This window comes from Cavia porcellus, unplaced genomic scaffold, assembly GCF_034190915.1.
Source record: "Cavia porcellus strain 051 isolate PalLab524CR breed Dunkin Hartley unplaced genomic scaffold, mCavPor4.1 scaffold_11, whole genome shotgun sequence".
Lineage (NCBI taxonomy): Eukaryota > Metazoa > Chordata > Mammalia > Rodentia > Caviidae > Cavia > Cavia porcellus.
The window spans coordinates 66,463,153-66,486,212 of NW_026947494.1; the positions used below are offsets into that span (position 1 = coordinate 66,463,153).

The 23,060-nt window shown below is 42.7% G+C and overlaps 1 protein-coding gene across 1 annotated transcript in view; it reads right to left on the reverse strand.

The window, feature by feature from the left end:
• Positions 1–440: 440 nt before the first annotated feature.
• The window catches only part of Arsb (arylsulfatase B), a 199,435-nt gene continuing 176,815 nt past the window's right edge, over positions 441–23,060 (reverse strand). The window contains exons 7-8 of the mRNA XM_003464404.5: positions 4,485–4,607; positions 441–3,351 (exon numbers count right to left, since the gene is read on the reverse strand). Of these exons, the coding sequence (XP_003464452.1) occupies positions 3,086–3,351; positions 4,485–4,607 (389 nt within the window). The 3' untranslated portion in view covers positions 441–3,085. The remainder of the gene's footprint in view (positions 3,352–4,484; positions 4,608–23,060) is intronic.

Sequence of the window (23,060 nt, forward strand, 5' to 3'; positions counted from 1 at the left end):
TTGAACTAGCAGCACTTCAGCACTTGACAGATGCACGAGACTTGACTGGACAATCTACTGGGCAGGAGGTGAACTGCACCCATTGTCGTAAAGTGTGTCCACAAATATAACGGTCCCTTCAAAATATGGGGTTCTCCTCCCCTAGACTATGGGGTACACTTAGAGAACTGTTTATAATGAGTGGAAAACAGGTTGTTGTGTAAGTGTGTGATGGAGACCAGGTCACAAAAGGCACCATAGCACCCGACTCACTCTCTCTCCAGATCGCTGGTCTGGTGGCGTTACCCGTCTTATGTGAGGACCTCAAGCAGCCCACACTGATGCCCATCCTGCTGGCAAGGAACACATGGCCCTTGAGACCCTGAGGCAGAAGCCCCTACTCCCCAGTCCTGGCCCTCACTGAGGGTCACGTAGGTGAAATGATAAACGTTTTAAGCTGCTAGATTTGGAGATAAGTTTATTATGGGCAGCAAAAGAAAACACAATTTGTTTTCTCTCCTACCTTTTCTTGACCTCCCGCAAATACCTTATTTTATAATGCACATTATAAACACATTATTTTAGCTGATATTGCTATATTTTAAGATTTATTGATGTCATAAACTGTAACACTGGCAAATTTAAAAATTACAATAAAAAGTCCCATTTTCACCATTGTTAAATGTACAAGACAGTGACATGAAGTGCATTCACAGTGTTGTGCAGCTCTCGTTAGCTCCAGAATTTTGTCATTGTCCCAGTGGAAGGCCCAAATCTATGGCTGATATCGTTTTGAAAATATTAACTTTATTTTGTCCCTCTAATCTAGAACAGTCATGTAGTAACAGAGATAAACTAGTTAATAATTAAATAAAACTTTATTTAAAGGTAAACAAGTTTGGAAAGGAATAACGTTAATACTTCTAATGACAATGTGAATCTTCTCATCTTACGTGAATAAGAAAATCTAATGAGTTCTATTCTACTATAGATAAAATACAACCTCAATATGCTTTTCTAAAAACAAAATCACTAGAATTCTTTTTCTTTAATTTTTTATTTTATTTTATTTTTTTGTCTTTTTCTTTTTTATCAGTGCCGGGGATTGAACTCATGACTACCTGCTTGCAAGGCAGGCACTTATGCCGCTGAGCTAAATCCCCAGCCCTAGAATTCTTTAAATCCACTGAATGTGGAACATAGCTTACACGACAGTCAAGGACAACCAAGGAACTGGCGACAGCTGTTGAGGGTCACCACAGCAGGGAGCACCAACAGGTGTCCTGTAGTGGTGACCTCCAATCTTAGAACATTAATAATGGGAACACAAGTGGAAAGAAAACAGGACAACCAGGCTCAGTCCTTACTATCTGCCCCAAGCTTTGGAGTGCGAGATGGCATTTGCCCAGCTGTTTGCTGACTCGGCAACTGGGCTAAGGCTGGAAACAGATGTTACCAGTTTTAGCACCATTTCCTCCCAATAATCTTGTTTCAATACAATACAAGGAAATTGTGACCTGGAAACACTGCTACTGAATCAAAAGATGGCTACACAATCAAGACCTAAATCACATTATTTTATGGTTTTAGTTTCTAAGGTCCTCTGAAGAATGGAAATGAGGATTGTTGGCAAGAGATAGTCTCAACAGGGCCAGTTCCTTTCTGTCCCCTGGAGAGGACACCACAGCCATGCTTTTGTATACCCTACGACTGCCTCGTTATGCAACAGCAAAGAGGACAGCAGTGGTTGAAAGATACTGATGTTACCCCTGTGTTCAGCGCACTGGGTGAGCACCTCTCAAGGTATGAGGCTTTTTCCTTTTCTCATTTGCTCATTCATTTTAAAACATGTGCTGTCTTCTTTGTCCTATGTGCTGTCCCAGGCACTGGGGATAAGCAGTGAACTGAGCAGCGGAGATAGTGGAGAAAGCATAGCATCTGCCCCGTGATACTTTGTAGCTGATCTGAATGCCCCACCTTAGCAGGATGTTGTTGAGTCTGAGAAAGGGCTGCAGGTCAAACTGTACACCTGCTTTCTTTAACTGCAGGTCTCCAATTCAAGCAGGCAGAGAATGAAACACAGAGGCAAACCTCTGCTCAACTCAGGCCAAGTACCCATTTCAGAACGTAATGACCCTTCCCTGGGGTTTCCCTTCAACACTAGGAACAGAAGCGTACCTGGTCTTGAGTAAGGAGAAAGAGCCACAGACATGATGGAGAGCTTTCATGCAATTTAGGAAATTGATGTTGAAGCCTCAGACACATAGGCCCCCTGAACCCCCAGTCCCCCTGGGTCCTCCAGGGCCATGATCACAGCATGACCCCGGCCACATTCTCTGGAGAGGACTGTGGCTTCAACATTAGGAGCTAAGGGAAGTCAGGGCTCAGCTAAGAGTGGAGCAGTGAGGCAGGTTCCCAGGCACCAGACACTGAAGTCAAGAGGAAAGGCAAAATGAGAGCCAGAGAGGAGCTGGGGGTGGCAGCAAGTCTAGACAGAATGAGCAATGGCTGGGGGGAAATTTTAGGATAAAAACACATTTCTTTATTTTAAGCACCCAAACTAAGATGTTGGCACACTGCATTGCTGGCCTTTGAGAAACGGGCCTTCCACTCCATGATGAGATGTGTGGGTGAGCCGTGAGCTGAGGAGGTCATCACCACCTGTGGATGGGGGAGCCCCTGGCCAACAGAACCCAGCAACTGTCTGCCTGTTCCCTTCACTTATTGCAAGAAATGTGAGTCACTCCAATGAAACCCACTGTTGGCAGCAGGAACTCTAATGTCTGACTTGTGAGGCAAAAATAGCTAGCTGCTCTAGCCTCTGAGACTGAATGAGAAGTCCAGCATCAAGTCCCCGGCTGCCCCATAGCTGGGAAGAGGGGCTGAGCCAGCCACCCACTTGCCATAGCTTGGGCCAGCAGCACAAGACCTCTACACTGTCAAGGTCTGAGCCGCATCAGGGGTTGAAAGTGGACTCCCTTGTGTATTATGGGTGCAAGAAAAGAGCCAAGTGGGCCGGGGTGGGATAGGGAGAGAACAAATGACACGGTAGTCAAAGCCTGAAGGCTAGCGTGCAACACGAAGACATTCCTGCCTCCCTGAAATCCTACATCCAGGGGCCCCAGGCACCAGTGGCCTTGGGGTCGCAGCGTGGGTCCTGGGCCGGATAGTGCACGGGCACGGAGTGCTTCTGGTAGAACTGCAGCCTGCGGAGTAGCTGCCTGACAAGGTGAGGGTGTTCTCCCGACAGGTCGTGCCTTTCTTCTGGGTCCTGGTCAATATCAAAGAGCCACAGGGACTTGGTGGGGTGGTCCGATGAATGCAACTCAGAAACACTGTGTTCAGAGGGTGGGGGGAACCAGGATCCACAACCTGAAGAAGAAAGGAGACTGTTTACTGGGGAGCAGCACCGTGGGCAGGGTGATTTCCAGGGTAGTCTGGGAGGGGGTTGGGTGGCTTGAGGTATGGACAATAGGCAGCCCTCTGTGCTGTCTCCAGATTGGTCTCTGAATCTGGCTTCAGGGTGTTGAGGAGACACACTTTGCTGCTGTACAACTGGGGACATCCATAAATGTGCGTCTCTGCGTGTGCAAGGGGACGGTTCGTTGTCACAATGAATGGGAGTTAGGTTGCTCTTGCTATTTAGTAGGCATGAACCAAGGATGCCAAAATATCTTGCAATCGATAGGACAGTCCTGAATGATGAATCACCTTATTGAAAATGCTAAAAGCATCGAGAATATGCCATGATAAATGTCTATTTTCTTTTTTTTTTTCTATCCTGGGGATAGAATCGAGGGTCTGGTGTACTGAACAGCATTCCTAGCCCATCTCCATTACTGGCACTGCCTGACTGCACTGCAGCCTTCTGCGGCTCACTCTGTATTTACAGTGAGTCCAGAGACATCATGTCAGAGAGCATCCTCAAGGAAGCTGCCTCTTTGCCAGTTCCACCACTGGGTGAGGGTGTGGCCTCAGGGATTCTCTGCTAACTTGATGTGCTGTTTGTCTGCCACACACACCTGAAACCCATACTCGCTGTGAAGCATTTCCAGTGGTATTTCTTCCTTTCACACCCTCAGCAGCTAATTTCCAATTTTGGTTTGTTTGCTTGCCTCTCTTTTTGGCACGATCAGGAGATGAAACCATTTTTGCTCACCATGAGACATAACAACAGTGAAAGCTCTGGATTTGGGAACATGCTGAGTCTTAAAAGTAGGACTAGAGACATCTGAATAAATATCTTTTTATGGTACACATCAAGAAGGATCAAGCAAGATTTAAAGGTCATGTAACATTTCATGGTGCTGAACAAAGGGTGGGGGGCCTCTGGAGTCTTGAGGAGGTGGGTGGTGATTAAACACAAGTGATAATGTCCTTCCTTTCCAGAGAAATGGCCACAGGAATAAAACACCAAGAGCATGCGCAGCTTGGAGAACTGCCCTAGGACACAGGGCGACCCAGGTCACTGAAGGAAAGGACATCAGTTAAGCTAAGCACACTACCTGGGAACCCGGTCAGGAGTTTCCAGTTTCTGTGTCTGATTGCAGCATGGACAGATGTGTTAAAGGTTGAATATTCTAGAAGAGAATAATCATCTTTTGCTGGAGCTGTGCCATTGTTGGGACCTGGGAAGAAACAGTTTGTAAGAGTTAGACTGCTGTTGTTGGAACGTGGAGTTATAAATCAGCATTTTTGTATCCTTCCTGTAGAACAGTAGCTCATATTCAACACTGGAGTGCAAATGCATGTCCTGCCACAGAAACGTTTATTAAACATAAACAGAAAGCTACAGTTACATTAAATGTCAATCATAAACCACCACAACTATAAAGGAAATCCCAAAGAGCTTAGAATACTAATTCATCCTTAAAAATCACTGTGCTCTGCCAATGTGCAGCTGGCCATGTGCAAAATAGTGTTCTGTTAAAGCATAATGGGTTGTTTTTTGGTGTTTGTTTTCAGCTTATTTTGCTCGTCAATGCATAAATTATATTTTATGGGTATACTTATAATTAATTATAAAATGCACATTTAATGGTACTAGGAAAGTTCATTCATTCATTCATTCATTCATTTGCAGCAATGGGGATGGAAACCAGGGCCTCACACATGCTGGGTAAGGGCTCCACCATGAAGAGAGATGTCCAACTTTTTTTTTGATGTTTAGACACAGTCTTGCTTAATTGTGATCCTCCTGCCCGAGTTTCCTAATTATCTGGGATTATACATGTGCACCACTGTGTCTGGCTATCTACATTTATTTTTCAACCACAGGTATGATGTCTAAAATTAAATAACAAGGCTTATTCAGGTTGTCGGAATAACTGTAAGTTTGGTATACAAATATAAGTATACCAAACTGTAAGTTTGGTATATAACTATAAGTTTTGGTATACAAATGTGTTATCATGGATTACATTAATTTATCTTTTTGAGATCTTACAGTAATTGATTGGGATTTTAAGGGGACTGCTTGCTAATATCTATCCACTTGTGATAGTGCTTTTGTTACTAATAAAGTCAGCAGAGGGTACATGGCTTCAGATTTGTGACAGAGGCTTTGCTAATAACTGATCATTGATTTAATAAGACTTGGCCGCCATTGGTGCCCTTGCCAGGTAACCCCACAGCACACATCATGCCAGATGGCCTCTGCATCAGTAGACTGGAGGCTCAGAAACGCAGCACAAAGGTAGGGCAGCGAGTACTCTGAATTCCTCCTTTGGGCTCACCGGGCCCAGTGGAGGGGAGTAGAGAGTGAGGCTCCAGTGGAAGCCCTGGATGCACTCGGAGGAAAGAGTAGAGGCTCTCTGACCTCACTCTTTCGTGTCCCAATTTAAAAACCTCAACTCTGGGCCTTGCTGTATAATTTCCAGTCTGTTTTAAGTTCACATTTCTCTGTTAGCTTTTCAAATAGTTGCAGCAATCCTCTTGGGAGCTCTTGAAAAGACTGCTGGCTTAGTCACTAACAATGCCTGGGTGTCTGTTCTCTGCCCGGGGTGGAATGAACAGTGGCTGATGCCTGTAGTCCTGGATGCCTGGGAGGATATGGCAGGAGGATTGAGTTCAAAGTCCAGAGTTCAAGGTCAGCCTGGGGGACAAAAAGAGACCCTGTCTTTGAGAGCACCCTCTCCCTGAGCAGGACTCCAGCATCCTCTTAGCAGGGAGCGCTGCTGGCAGTGGGAAGGCAGGGTCCTCTGCGGTGTGGAACAGATCCTGTAGATATACATAGAGGCTGATGCAGTGAACAGTTGCAGTTTCTGAGCTTCAGTCTCAATAAACACACTAATAAATCTTCAGCCCTGAGGAGGAACATCTTTTCAACTTCTCGCTTCTCTGTTTGTGGGTATTTTGGCACCAACACAATCGGATGCATCTCGTGGTGGAAGGTGCCGTGGAAAGGGCATCTCCTGCACATGCTGGTCAAGCTGTAAGCCCCATGTCTCACCCGCTCAAGCTGTGTGAAGGTCATGTTTTCATACCAAAGACTGCCCACCAAACAAGCACACTTGGACACATACAACGGAAATAGCTATCTCAGCCACACTTACATTTATATACATTTTTTTCTTAAAATAAACAAGAATATAAGATACCTAAACAGTAAATAAATCCAAGACTAAACAATGAAGTATACTATCATCTCAACTTTACTTTTTTTATTTTAAGACATTAAGCAAAGAGAAAATAACAAAGGCTGATACAATCAACACTCTGAGATGTCACCCAAAATGAAAACAAGTTAACATTTTGCTATATTTGCTTTTTTTAAAAAAAGAAATCGGACAACAAAGATGACGCTGAAGTCTCCTTTACTGCCTCCTCGATCCTCATCCCTCTACATTGTCCTCCATGGGCCACTTCTGCCACAGTAAACTGCAGTGGCAGCTGTGCCAAGAGACGAGACATAGTGTTGCTTTATACCCTAAAAGCGCACAGGTGTCTGTGATGTTAAACATGTCCCATAACCTGCTTTATCATTTACTCTTGTGGATTTAGAGCTCTGTGGTTACATGTATATATTCCTCTTAACTCCATATTCCGCCATATAGAAATACCACATTTTATTTACCTAGTCTCCTGTAGGGTATCCAGATTGCTTTATTATTATTATTATTATTATTATTATTATTATTATTCAGTGAATACCACTGCCCACATCTGCTTGTGCACACATGCTTGAATTTCTCTAGGGTGAGTCAGGAGGCAAAACCACCCATCTGCAAGGGAAACACATTTTCAACTTTATAAATATACCTTTGGCCTTCCTTACTAGGTAATGTCTCATTTCTCTACATCTCATCTTATGCCTGAGATATTCTGACTTAAAAAGCTGTAGATCTAAAGATTTTAGAAAGAAACTTCATCATCTTTTTTTTCATGTAATCAACAACAGGCATTGTTTTCTGTGCCAATCCAGGGGCTGCTGTAAAGTCACATTTTAGTGATGTCCATGGAGAAAAGCACACAAATCACCAGGTAGCAGCTTGCTGAGCAGCGAGGGTCCCCAGTTAACACTCTGGTCAAGAAACTTCAAGATCCATGTCTCTGGCCTTCACCGTTTTCTCCCCCAGGACCTGCTGCCCTAGTTCTGAGCAGCAGAGGCACATCTGCCTGCTTCTGAACTTAATGTAAATGGAACCTGTATAGTATGTTGCTCTGACTCCTCGTCCAGTTGGGTCCACATAATGTTTCTGAGATTCATCTACATTGTTGGGGTTCAGCTTAGTTCTAGTACCTCACTCATTTGCATTGCTGAATAGTATTATGCTGCATGAAAATTCCATTCTCCTCTTACATCTGGACTTAACGCTCACTCCGCATTGATCTTTGTCTACAGTGTGAAATAGGCATCAAGCTTCTTTTCTCCCCCTAGTGTTAACTGACCAAATGCTTTTTATTGACAAGGCCGTGTATACTAGAGGTGTAAAATATGATGCTTTGATATCCATGAACATTATAAAATAACTCCTCCAGTCAAGCTAATTAATCTATGTACCACTTCATATAATTACTTTTTTGTGAGACCACTTAAAATCTACTCTTTAAGCAAATTTCAAGAACACAACGCATTGACTGCAGTAACCATGCTGTACTTCAGAGCCCCAGAACTTGCTTATTATAAATAAAAGTCTCTGCCTTCTGACCAATCCTTACTCCACAGTTCCTAGCAATCACTGTTTTACTGCTTCTATGAGCGCTGCTTCCTTAGATCCACCTATGAGAGAGATCGTGCAGTACTTGTCTTTCTGTATTTGGTTTATTTCTCTTTGTATAATGTCATCTGGGATCACCCATGTTGTCACAAATCCTAGCCCATTTTAACTGAATTGTCATTTTGTTCTTTAGTTATTTATATATTTTAGATACGAGTTCTAAATATTTAAAATATATAAAATATTTATATATTTTAGTTCTTTATATATTTTAGATACAAGTTCATCAGATGAAAATATTTTTTCTCGTATGCACTATCTCTTTGCTTTCTTGATGCTGTTCTCTGAAACCCAAAAGTTTTGATGAATTCCAATTTTTCTGCTCTTGTTGTTGGAGTGACTTAAAAAAGTGACAAATCACAAGAACAGACCAAACACGGAATTTATCAAACCCTATCCTTGCTTGTGCAAAAACATTTTAAATCTGTGATGGTACAGATCCCTTGTTTCGAAGTGACATTGTATAGCCTTTTTGTATAAAACAGACAAATAGAAAGGGTCTAGTTAACTTCCTTTTAAATACACTTAAAATATGCAGGTGGATCTATTTGAGGTTTTAGATCAAAAAGTTTATTTGGGCTATAAATGTATAGGGTAAACCAGTAATAGATATGAACTGGAACTTTGTTTTGGACAGTTTATCAATTGTCTTTTTCCCAACTGCGTAACCTGCTGTGACAGGATCTTTCAAGAGAAAATATTGTTATAAAAATTTTTAAGAATTAAACTCTAAATGTATTCTATGGTTGCTTTTGTCTTTGGTGCTACATCTTAGAAAAATTGCTCAATCCAAGGTTACAAAGATTCACATTTATGTTTTCTCTTTTAAGAGTTCACATTGTTTTTTGATTCATTTTGAATTATTTTTATGTATTTGTGAGATAGGATTTCAACTTCATTCTTTTTGTATAGACTTCCAGTTATGTCAGTATTATTTGTTGAGTCTTTTTTTGGGCAGGGGGTAATGGGGATTGAACTCATGACTTCAGGCTTGCCAGGCAGACACTTGTGCTGCTGAGCTACATCCCCAGCCCTGTCCCAGTATTACTTGTTGAAGAGACTGTTCTTTCCCTATTTGATTAGGTATTTGATAGGTATTTGACAAGTGTCCTTGTCAAAAACTAACTGACCATAATGGGAGTTTTTATTTCAGGACTCTCATTTCTAGTTTATTAATCTATGTGCCTATTCTTATGCCAGCACCACAGTATTCTAACTACTGGAGTGAGTTTTGAAATCAAGGAATCTGAGTCCTCCAACTTTACTTTTTCCACAAGTAACCATTGCTTTGGTTACTCTGGGTCCTCTGGATTACTGTATGAATTTTCAGATCAATGTATGCAAACAGACTAGCCCAAATCCTGTTAGGGATTGTAGATCAATTTGACAAGTACAGCCATTTAACAAAACTGTCTTCTGATGCATGAACACTGGATGCTTTTCATGGACTTAAGTTTTCTTTAGGTTCTTCGAAGCATGTTTTGTAGTTTTTAGAAGACAGCTTTTATGTTTTTATATTCCTTTTCATAAAATTTTTCTTTTTTCAGGGTTGGGGGAGCTGGGCTCTTGCACATGATAAGCATATACTCTAATACTGAGACATATCTCCAACCATAGAAACTTATTTAAGTAGTCTATTCTTTTTTGATGTTATTACAAATGTATTTTAATAATTTCACATTTTGTTCACTGTTGCTGTATAGAAATACAAATGATTATTATATTCTTCTTTTATCGTGCAACATTACTAAACTTGTTTCTTCATTCTAGTAGTTTTTTATTTAACTCCTTAAGGGTTTTAATTATACAAGAGCATGGTACTTTTACTTTCTTACTAAGCTGGGTATTATTTTCCTGTTTTTTTGCCTAACTGGCATACAATGCTGATATGAATGGTGTGAGTAGACATCCTGGTCTTCCTGACACAAAGGAAAGGAAAGCATTCAGTCTTTAACCATGAAGCATGTTGGTAGGTGTTTTCTTTCTTGTTTGCCTAGTTGCTCTTTGAGTTGAATAAGACTCCTTTCATTCTAAGTTAAGGGTTTTTATCATGAAGTGGTGCTCAATTTTGTCAAAAGGCTTTTCTGCATCTACTAAGATTAACAAATGGAGCACTACTGATTTGAATGCTTCCTGCCAGGCAGTGATTCCTGCATACTGGGAATGGATTCATTGCCTGGAGAGTGAAGTAAGAGCAAAGCAAAAGCCCATGAACAAAGCACCAAGGGCCAAAAGAAAACTGCCAGCAAACGAGAAAATAATATGGAGAGGAAAATGGCAAACAAGAAGCAAAGGGAGGATCGGGTTCAGACCTTGAGTCAGAAAGGCCAAATATACCATCAGTCAGCAATGGGTAAGGAGAAGACACTGCCGTTGTTAATCTTCAGGTAAAAACTCAGCAGCAACAGACAAGCACACACAACACAGAATAGCTTTCTTTTCCTTCTGAGCTGAAAGCTACCTTTAAAATGATAAAAACTTTCTTGCCAGGCACAAATACTCAGGTATAAGATGGATTAACCGCAGGTATTGATTTTGGAGGTGAAAAAGGAAATGAGCAGAAAACATCAGGGCAAATAAAGTAACCCAACCTACGTACATTCCACACAGTGGGGAAGGGGTTAAGGGATGCCTAGGGACACTCCAAACTTCACGAACAGCAGCCCTGCTCTCTTGAGCAGGCTAGACAGAACATGCCCCTGACTCTTTGGAAACTATTACCTAATACAGTTCACAACTGCATTCTTATAAAATACATTTTTAGAACTATACAATTTGTATATTATGCACTGTTGAAAAAGACAGAAAACTAGGTACAGGAAAATAAAAATTACCTGTAATTTTATTAGTTGCTGTTAACATGGTGTATAACATCATAAAATTAGCTGACCTGCAAATATGAAGAGAAAGTTCTGGGAAGACAGGAAGTTTTCATGCCCAAAGAAAATAGCAAGAAACTGATAGAGAACCTTATATCTATCCAAATATAAAAATAAATAAGAACTAGGTTGGCTTCTGAAGAGGAGAAGTTGACTCTCAGTGCTAGCGGAGAAGGGTGCTGCTTTAGCACGCACGTATGGAGAATGAGGTGCTACAGAAAGCAGCCTGTGCAGCCACTGGGAGGGTTTCTTGTCTTCAAGAATATGAGGCCGAGCAAGAGTGATCAAATGGTGAGAAGGGTGAATTTAAGAACTAGGTTTGTCTTGTAAAGCTTTCAGGGGTGGAAGGAATAAGAAGTTATATGAAAATAATGGTGAGGAAAGGTACTATTTTTAAAATATAGCATAGACTAGGTATTATTTTAAGCATCTGCTGTGTGAGGAAACCAAGTCACAGGGAGATCAAGGTGTATGGTATCATTCAGGATCAATATATGGAATGTCCTGACAGTCGGAGCTTTCCTAAGTCTAGAAGGACAGACTTCCAAGACGAGGGCTTGGGCAGTCTCCCACATATCAGTGCAGGGTAAACCAGGTGGTCCTATCTCCTCCTCTCCGAAATGCTGCTAAAGTAGAATGAGCTGGACAGAGTAGGAGGGTAGGGTACAGGAAGACCTCTGCTGTGACTCTGGAGAACAGCAGGGCTAGTATGGTAACAAGGATGCTAAAAAGGGTGTGTGCTTGAAGTGAAGTCTTGACACCCACTGGCTAGGAAGGCCACCGTGCTCAGCAGCACAGAGCAGAGTCCAATCTCAGCTCCTCCTCTCACTAGCCGTGTAGTCTTGGTGTAAGCCGGTCCTGGGTGTCACTTTCCTTGTGTGTACAATGAGGATAATGGTGTCACCCTCATTGGACCATATCGCCTAAATGTGACCACACACTGAAAAATGTTCAGTACTGAGTCTAGAATATGGGAAGTGTGTAACAATTGCTATTATTACCAGTAGCCATCTTGGACTTCCCATGCCTCAGTTTACTATCTGTAAAATTAGTTTGACAATGCAAAGCAAGATAAGGCACACAGTGGTGCTTTAATACAGTATCTGGTATATCAGAAGACTATTGTCAGTGCTGTCAACATTAAAGATTACACTGTAGTTACCAAGGCTTAAAATACTTCCTATGGGCTTACAAACATAAAACACTGCTTTAATTGTTTATGTTAGTTAACTTACTTCGTTCCTGTAAAAGCTTTATGAGATGGGTAATAATGCCTGACAATTACAACTGCTGAATGCTAATTATCATCAGTCTGATACAGGTTTTTTTCTTTTACTTCTTATACCCAAGCCATAGAAAAGTAGAAAAAGAAGAGAAAAGTAGGCAGAAGTCGTTATTATACTAGAAAAACAAAACCAGCAAAACCACACACACACATAAAAAAAAACCTTAAAAAAACAAAATACAAACTCACTACTCTGGTCTGGGTTTAGGAAGGACCTGTATTTGCCCCCTCATTCATGTTCCAGAATCAGAAAAGATTTGGGGAAAAATTATTTATGGATGGAAGCTATAATTTGGCACTCTGAGAATTCTGTCCCTTTTCTATCCTCTGATGTTTCGCTTGTCGTTTCCACCAGCTCTCTGTGTTTTTAATCATTTTTGTAATTTATAAAGGCCAGGTTAAACATTTATTCTCCTGCAACTGACCCATGCGCTTTCTGCAGCCAGGCAGTGCTGTCTTTTTATTTAATGATGTATCCATATTTTCTTATAGTTAAATGTATCCACTTGGATTCAATGGAGGAAAATGCCCAGTTTTTCCACAGACTTAGTTATCAGCAACACCAAGATACAATACCCAGTACTCTCAACGTAAAGAGGAAAGGTTTATTTTGGTGCACAGTTCAGTCCAGAAGAAAAGACTGCAGCCAGAGGGCCAGGGTGGAGCAGAAGCAGAGAGAAGTGGAGAAATGAGCCCCCCAGGCCACGCTCCTGTGACCACCCCTGACTAGAGTCAGCTCTCAGCTCCAGGACTCTTGCCTTCCAAGTCTCACCTATGAGTGTGTGAGGCTTTTATTTTGCATGGGGGCTGGGTGGGGAAGGATTTAGATAACATAGATAATTTGATTTTTTTTTAACTGCAGAATCCTTTTTGATATGTTTTTAGTACATAGGCAAAATTTAGGCTTCATTAACAGCAACTACCTTCAACTTTTGTGCTTAAAACTTTTTAAGAGTATCTTGTTTGCTTATTATGTGAATCAAGTGTCTTTCTCCCAAAATGTACTTAAAAGTTAAATTTACGTTAAACATTGGTTTGGTTGAGCAATTTTTCCTGGACAGTCTAATGACAGTGAAGTGAAGTTCAGGTTGCTAAAGTCCCTCTGCTGGCCAGGTGGTGGCTCCACTCGAGGCAGCTGGATGCTAGGTTGGCTTCTGTGTGCACAGTTCTCCTCTCCAGCTTGCTCATCACTTCACTGGTCCCAAATGCTGCACACTGAGGCCAAGACTAAGTTTTCCCTGCTGTGTGGCAAGGAGACTCATATCTAAATGCAAGGGTGTACGCTGTTATTTTATTTCTTACTTTAAAAATCATTACAGATCTAAAAACCAAAAGCTTTTCTCTAAAAATAATTTCCTTTTACACTTGCTGGAACCAGTCCCCCACACACCCACACACTCTGGGCCAATGCCGCTTAATTTCCAAAGATGGACAAAGTTCAGCCCACCAGCGTGACCCTCCTAGCTGGAACACTGGGGTACAGGGATCCTAGGAATTTAGCAGCAGCACCCCTAAGCTATTCCTCTCTAGTTCTGAAAAGGAATGCTGAGAAAGCGTGTGTGTGTTAGAAGCCTCTGGAATGATCTCTCTGTTGCTTTATTAAATCATCCAGACACTCTGTGTCTGTTTCCTTCTATGTAAAACGGGGATAAAAATGCTGCCTATCCCCAGGGGACTGCAAAGAGGAAATGAATCCTGGGTGTGGTGAGCACTCTGCCTGGTGGTAAAGATCCCAGTTCCAAATTCCTCCTGCAGTTGCCATTGGACTGAGAACAGAGAGAAAACCCGATGGATTTACTAACTAAAAGGATGTGCTCCAGTCGGGCAGGACCTAAGGCTACAACTGATAGCCATGGAAGTCAAGGTGCCACTGACTGCCCAACCCTGTAAAACCCAAGGTCTTCCCAGCGAGGTGAGATGTGGCAACATCTAGATGCTAAGGTCTGCACGATGACATTAAACCACAGGTCTGGCCCAAAGTGTGAAAACAGAGTGAACCAAGACAGAGAGTCTAGATTCTTGCTCTACCCTGGGATCACCTGAGTCCTGTAGTCGGTTTCACATCTAACTCTGGCTCCCAAGAGCCCAGTCCAGCTCAGTCCTGGCCTCTGGCCTGGCCTGACTAGGCCCAGCTTGGCTCAGCATAGACTCGTGGTCTTTTGCCCCCTTAATGGACCCAAAATGACACGCTGTGCTGTGTTGGTCTCTGCATAGCATCTACCCTGGGATGGTCCCGCAGGAGAGCCCTGCTGCCCCAGGACCCACCCCACGGTGGTCTCGGCTGTGCTTCCCTGAGAGCTACTGTGTCAGCACTGTGTTTCCAGGGAGGTGGCCATACCACCAGGCGGTGTGTCTCAAAAGGGAGATTCAAATTCGTTTATAATTAGGAAATAATACAATGACCCCAACAGCACATACCTGAAATAAAATAAAATATGAAGAGTTTGCTGAGACCACATAACCCATGCTGAGGATAGAGTGTGTCAAGATACAGGGAAGAGCAGGCAGTCCTGGATATGCTAGGAGCAAGAGCCAGAAGAATCAGACCCAAGGAAATAAAGAGAGGAAAAAGGACAGCAAAAGGAAAGCATGAAAGAGAGCAGAGGCACAGAGTGAGGGAGGGATGCCAGCGTCTGGGGAGGGTTCCGAAGGTTTTTCCTGTCAGTTATACTTACCTGCCCTCTGCTTGTCACATTTTTCTTCTAATACAGAATTTAAAAAAATATTAACACTAAGAAATCACTAGTTGATAAATTACATACTGTTCTCTTAGAAGTAGTTGTTCAACTTACAAAATCAAAGCATAAAAAGTGGATAGACACTCAAACATTGACAGTGCAAACCATTCTGTTCAATCATCCAACAAAAACTTAGTAATATGGTCATCTATCTTACACTCTTAAACATACATACAGTCACATCCTTTAGAGCACTTTGCTTCCCTTTTGTTTTTACAATATCTATTTATACATTTTGGATCTTATTACTCTCATTTTTTATTATTTTTTACACTAGAGAGCAATGTGGTGTTTACAAATGTGAGTCTTATTTATTTCACTTATGAGGATAGTCTCAAGTTACCTCCATTTACTGATAAAGGCCTCCTTTTTATAGCTGAGTAATATTCCATTGTATTGTCACACTTTTCTAAAATTAGTTGAGGCCAAGAGGTTACAGGAGTTGACTGAAGTCAGAGCAACTGCCGCTCAGGCATGTTCAGTACCTGACGCTAAGGGCACCTAATAAATGCCGCTGTGTTGTTTGTTCTTCAGTTATCCAAGCTGACCTGCCATTTTAAACAGAGCTGTTTGGACTGGGGTCTCTGGCTTTGGAGCCAGATCCCTAGGGCAGCTCCTCTGCTCAACAGCCGTAGAGCCCATGGGTGTTCTACTCAGCCCCTGCTTTCTCATGATTAAATAAGTAATTACCTCATGTTTTACGCTTAAAAAAATAAAATAGGGGCTGGGGATTTAGCTCAGCGGCATAAGCACCTGCCTTGCAAGCAGGCAGTCGTGAGTTCGATCCCTGGTACCGATAAAAAAAGAAAAAGACAAAAAAAAATTTAAAAAAAAAAAAAAAACATCATGCAAATCTTTAGGAGGGGTCCTGGCACATAGCAAGCTTTCAATAAATGTTAACTGATATTATTTTTTATTAAATATACAGTAGTTATTAAAATTACATGATTTAGTGAAGGCAACGGTTTTGGACTTTTTGCATGGCAAAATCTTCCCTTTGAACAATCTCCGTGCTGCACACTTAACACAAGACAGCTAAAAGCAGAGGCTGCCCATCTTCCACCCTAGGTCACCTTTGGCAGTACCCGGAGGTCACCTGGGGCTCCATGCACCCCAGGGGGAAGCCCATGGCTGGGTACTGCACTCCGTGCACCCACGTGGGCACAGTGCAGGGAGCGAGGGGTCAAGGCCAAACCAGCTCTGGAGAAGCTGAAGCCACGAGGTCTTGCCTTGCCAAGCCTGCTCACCCCTGAGCGCCAATGTAACTCTGCCAGTGTGGACAGGGAGGCCTGGCCAGCAAACAAACTCCACTCCTTTATGGCCTTACACTTGATCAGTTCAGGCTTTCTGTTCCGCTCACGCTCCTTATATAGGCTCTGTTGGTTCTTAGTAAGATTCTTATGACATGCAACAGGAGCATCAGGAAAAATGTGCTGGACATGAAGCTAACCAGAAAAGGGTAAGGAGCAATAGGGCAGGTGTTATTTATTGTCTACAAGGGGGAAATCAGAATTCTTATAATTTTTATATATTTTTTATATATATTTACTACACACAATGCATTTCAAATATGATTTTCAGTTTTCAAAGTCAACTTCTCAGACACCTACTTGCTCAGTGCCTATATAATATTTTAAGAATCTTAGTGAAAAGAGCTTTGATGTGGCTTGCTCAGCCTAGATGGTATTCAAATGTTAATCATTCTTGAACTGTGCATAGTAAGTGTCCAGAGAATGTGCCTTTTCTACAGGCAGCTTTAACAGATGGTTAATGTCTGATGCTAACAGGAGTGTCAACTGATGTAGGAGATGACCTAGATGGCTCCCCTTGAATGCAGAACAACTGCTTCAGCATTAAACAGAACCCTGTCTCCATGTACTGGTATGTACAGAGCTGGCTGTGCTATTTTCTTCTCCCTTCAATTAGCTCTAAGCAATGCAAATAAGGCTTGCTAAGGTACTGATATGTATTCTTTGAAGCCAGCTGACAGCTTCCTATTTCTTCACACAGTTTTCCCTATAAATGGCAGAGCATAGCAAGATGACAGAGCCAAATAGTTCCAGGAATATCAACTGGGTTCCAGCCACAAGATAAGAGGCTATGAATTCCCAGGGCACAAAAGTTTACATATCAGAAACTGAAGTAACAGCCTCCTAAAACCATTCAAATGCTATGCCGATTGAGTTATGCAGGCTGGTCTTTCTGTGTTTCTTTCCTCCAGCACATTGCTGAGGTGCTAGTTTTCCACCTGGCCACCTTAGCTCATCTTGCTCACATAATTCCCGCCATTCTCACTGGTACTCATCCTCAAGCCACTCTTTCACAAGATAAATTCGGGAGGAGTCTTTGGATCAAGGCCTTGGTTCTATATATCCTCACCTGGACCACACTCAAGACCTCTAGGTTGCCCATAACTAAGTATGTCTTAGTGTCTTTATTCTCACCATGGGTTGCATTGGAGGTGGTAGATTGGAATTAACACATTGGGATTTCAATAATGTTTTAAAGGGATTACAAATATAAACTTTTTGGACCATAAGGAGCACAAGATAAAGGATTATAATATTATAAGGAATTATAATATTCAATATTGGGATTATGATAAACTGAGAAATGTATACCAACAAAGAAAAACCAATCCCTGGCAAATCCTCAATCCATGACCATCCTGGTAAATCATGCCATATATATCTGAAATGAGCATGATGCTTTGGTCTAAATCCAATCTTGGATAAATAACATGTTCATTTATCTATTAAACAAATATCTGCATTTGTTGATCACTATCGGTCCTACATATCAAGTCCTCAAGATGAATAAACTAGAATTCAGCAGGTAACAGGAAATTAATTTTGTTAGGACATTAGTGGGGTAAATATGTGTGGCCAATGCCAGGGGAGATGTGAGCTCATGGAAGGCTGAGGCTTGCCGAGCTGGACTCAAAGGACAGGATGGATGTGAGAAGTAAGGACAGTGCAACAAAGATGCCCCGAGCAGAAAGATGGCCACCCTTCTCAGCTTGTTCTCCTTAATTGTTCTTCTTTTCAGTCTCCAAGTGAGAATATAAACACAGAATGCTCACCCCGGTGCCAGGTATGGGGACAAAAAGTGCTCCCTCAGGCTGAGCTACAGGCTCTACCTGACATTCTTTTTCAGATTCCTTTGTGCTTTTTTCTTTCTGTTCATTTCTTAAGAGTTTTCATTTCCCCAGGTTTCTGTTCAGCATTCCCCTGGAGATCCTATCTCACCTACCCAAATTTTTTCTGTCTAATGAAGCCAGGAACTACTCATCCAGGAACTAAGTGGCCAGTGTCTAGTCTTGGTTCAATCACACGTTGCCTCTTCAGTCATGTGCCAACCCTGCCTCTATAGGGAGGGAATCTATCCGTCAGCTCCTGTTTTTGACCTCTGCCATGAAAACAGGCTCAACCTCTTTAGTCTTCACGTCAACCCAAGAGCCACTCTGCCCTTTTTACAGTCCTCTGCCTGGGGTGTAGCAGAGGCACAGTGTCATAAAATCTCCTCCATCTGACAGTTCATAAGGTAGCTTCCAAGACAACTCCTCTCCAATGTCCCTTATGCACTGCTGTCTTAGATTCTCAAACTGGGTGTTTTATGTCCACTTGTCCTCGCTACAGATAAAGTACTAGGAACCTGGGCTGGGAAGAGAGAAAGGTAAGGTCTGGATGCAAAAGACAAAGCAAGGAAGGAGTCCTTCCAAGATTGGGAGAGCTCAATGGCAGCCAGAGAGTCCACAAAGATGGTCGAAACAGGGGAAGCATGAGAAACCAGGCAATAGGACTGGATTTGGCTGACAGATGACACGGAGACAGCAGTGACCCTGGGCTTTTTAATGCTCACAGAACCATGAACTTGAGGTCCAAAAGCTTAGAGCAATGAAGACAAGGCAGACAGGAAGCCAAGTGTGCGTTCTCTCTAATCATCCTTCAGTGGTAACAAATGGCCAGCACTGGCACAGTATTCATGTGTCAACCCCTTCTTAGCTCTGCACAACAGGCCCCGCTAGCCTGGGAAGGTGGCCACCCATTGGACACACATTTTTAGTCTGTCTCTCTCTAAATACATGTTTTTAAAGTAATTGGTAGAGTCCATCAACAAATGGCTATAAATAGGCATTGTGTGTTTAAAATAAAAGGGGAAACAAACCAAAATATCCATCTTGAGCCTATGATTAACATGATGAGCATGAAGCAGCTGAGTTGTCTGTTCTCTGGCTCAGGATAAAAGAAGAAAGTCTCATGGTCCAAAATGCCTCGTGGAGGCCAACTGCTTCCTGGTGACTGTTCTGTACTCCAGTGTACAGGAAAGATGTGTGTAGGTTCTGTGTGCATTTTTGTAAAATGATGAAATACTATTAATTTAATACAGTACGTCATGTGAATGAGGGCCTTGCCCACAATTTAGCCCACAGTGGCTGTCAGACGAGTCTGACCTTTCTGGGCAGCCTGGTGAACGTCATCTAGCCAAGGCCTATTGGCCCATGCTGCAATAGCAGCAGTGACAATTATGCAGAAAACTGAAGCTGGCTGGCATCCATCCAACCACAGGCCTCCGCAGTGTCACTGTCCACCCCCAGATCCTTCATCCTGTAATCACTGCAGTAAGGACTCCAGGGCATTGCCTGTCAAAGGTGGAGAAGCTAATGTGCAGGACAATTCTTTCTAGCTTACCCTGGTCTTGGCAGCATGAAAAGCTATCAGGGTCTCAAATAAATGGAGACTCAGCGCATAATCACCCTTTCTGAAGAAAGCTAGAAACCTGCCTTTCCCGCTAAACTGATTCAGAGAAAACAAAATAGTACAGTAGCGCCACCAATTCTTCTGGATTAGTTTTGAAAAGGTTCTGTTTCATGCAGGACCCATCTTAAATGTCCTGCATTTGCAGCTGTAGATTTGAACTGGGCAGTTGGACTGTGGAGTCTGAAAGACAGCCATTCTGAGATTCCTGAAGCCTGGGTCCTTTCCCTGCAACTCGAGTTCACGCCATAATCCTAAGCACTTCCTAAGCACTGGGCATCTCACATGGTCATGAACTGACTCCTGCTCCTGCTGGGGTCTAGTCTGAGTCTGCCCTGGCCATTCAGTCTGGGGGAACTGAACTCTCCAGCACTCATTCTGCCAAAGTCAGTGGGAGACTTAACACACCCCTCTCACTTTGCCATCCCCAATACCAGTGCTAGTTACACACTTTCAGGAGCCCTACTCCTGGCCTGCATATAAAAAACCAATTACAATGGGGACCAAAAGAGAAAATTAAATTTTCCATCTGACTTCAGTGAGGGTGTTTAGAATCAGGAAGATTTAGAAGTAGAATGGAAGGCCTGCTATCATATTAGGGGCTGTTTTGCTAGAGGAAGGTACCCTATAGAGATTCAAATGAACAGAAACCACAGAGGGAATATAAGGTCTGAATAAATAGCGAGTGGTCCAATACCTAGTCCTGGCCTTAGGACAGGCTGTCATATGAGAATGCTGGGAGGCTGGAGTACCAGAACACAGTTAAAGAAGAAAGAAATTCTGGAGCTGGGTGGCTCATTAGGACAACCTCAATCTTCAGCAACTAATTCTACACTTGAAAGGACAGGAGCAGTTTGAGCACTCCTGACATAGAGAGATGATAACACTTGAGGGGACAGAAATGCTAGTTGCCCTGATATGACCATTACCTGGTATACAAATGTTGAATTGTAAGTTGCCCCATAACTTTGTATAAATGTTATATGTCAAAAAATCTTGATAGTGTGGAAAATTAAAAGAGCCCAGAGCAACATTCCTATACCTGATGGCCTCTCTCGGGGAAGGGAGTTATGAACAGGAAAGTGAGAATATTTATAACTGACCACTCCATACATTTCCTGGGGTCAGCTTCCTGCATGGATGGAAGAAGCAGAGTTGGAAGTTGCTCTAAGGGGCCAGAGGTTACTCATGGTCTCTCTCCAACAAAATATCTAACCCAAAGCCTCCCTCTCAGGCTGAACTCGCAGGAAAGACTTTCTCCCTTAATTGACCAAGGCTGTGCACTTTTTATTTCCCTTTGTAGTACTGGGTATTGAATCTAGGAAGTGCTGAGCTACCTTCCCAGACCTTTTTATTTTACTTTGAGACAAGATCTTGATAAGCTTCCCAGGTTGACTTCAAACTCAGGATCTTGTCACCTCTTACCTCAGCTTTTCAAGTACCCAGCATTACAGGTATGTATCACTACGCCCAGCAAGACTGGAAGTCTGAGAGAGGATCACATGAAAACAATAGCAACAAGACCATAAGAGTTTTTTGAATATCTTTCTTTAAGAAGCTTGGCAAGGTATCATAGGAATTACAGAAAAGCATTCATTAATTTTCCTTTTTTCTCTTCTTTTTTCCTCTCCTCCTTTTTTGAGGATGTGCCATGCACTATTTTAGATACCAGAGAGTTGTTTGCAGTAGAGTACCTTTTTCTACTTGAAAAGCTTAGACTGAATTGGAAAGAGAAATGTCAACAAAAGGCACTACTTTACATGGCAACTCCAAGGGTGCACAGATGTGTAATTTAAATAATGTAAACATCAGTGAGTACCTGCTATTGGCACACGGGTGTGAAAAGTAGTCTGAGGGTTAAGTGCTGCAGAACCTCAGGGATGTTATTTCTGGTTGGTGAGGAAAGAAAAGACTTCTCTGAAAAGGTGAGCTCTGGGGTGAGGGTTCATTCTGAAGGTCAGCGGGACCTGCAGAGGAGGACAGGCAGGGACAAGGGCCAGGTTGGGGGCCAGGTGAGGCAGGAGGTACCCAAGTCTATCTGGGCTGTAGAGGGTGGTGGGGCACCTGGCTGAGCAGGTGGCTTGAATCGGTTTTCCCTCACTATTGAATTTGAAACTTTTCAGCAGATAACTAGAAACCAGTAAACTATTTTAACAGGGATGAAAGGCACATTTGAGAAAGACTCAACTCTGTGTCACTAAGATTATATTAAATAAGTTTCTCAGATGACTTAAACCTGCAGTGTTGGTCCTCTAAGCCAAGAATAACTGTGACTAGAGGGTATAAAGTAGCATTCTGCATCAGGGCAGAAGAAACTCACCGAAGACCTGAGGCAGCAAGTGCTGAAGTGGCCTTGGCCTGGGTAGAATGAACCCTGTTCATTTTTAACACATACAATAATCCATAATCATATACATTTATTTGACATGCATCTCCTCTAAATACATAAGACCTCAATCAAGTAATGATTGTGACCACTTTGTTCAGCAGTGTGCTGCACATTCCGTACTCAGCCCTCTGCAATGCTCGGTAAACACGACTGAGTGAAGGTATGTGTGGGACCACTGAAGCTGGGGCTGGGGTGAAGATACACAGGGCAGACATGGCCTTGGGAAACACATGCTTCAGTACTGTGTAACCTCTCAGTTTCACAGCCTCAAACAGTGAAGAGTAAGATCTTAAAAAAACGAAACTAGGGTGTTTAGGAAGACAGTTATTACAGAACAAGCAACATTCAAACTATTGAGGGCAGCTGGCCAGAGTTCCTCTTTGTACCCATGAGAAATAGGAGCAAATAGATTCTGGAACTCAGTGACACCGTGTTTGAGGTGGCATCCAGCTCTGTAGTAGGCCAGACAGTCTGGCCTGCCCTATTTGCCTGGATAGTGAGAGGGAACACCAGTGGGCTCTCATGTGTAGCTGGGTGAGTTCACAGGCCTCCTGGTAGATCCAAGGGTTCCCTTGAGTTCTTACAATGGACTTAAAGGAATAGTGTCTTCCAAGGGCTAAACTCCAGGATCTTTTCTCACGAATGGAGTAAAGAGAAAGGGGATTGTTTCCAAGTTGGAGGACAGGACACCCAGGTCCTTCTTTGGTCATGCTTTCTCTCCTGAGAGATAAGACAGTGAGGTATCCCTGGAGAAACAGCAGCGGCACCAAGGGGCCTAGGCTGAAGCCCATTCCTTCTCACCCAAGTGACTCAT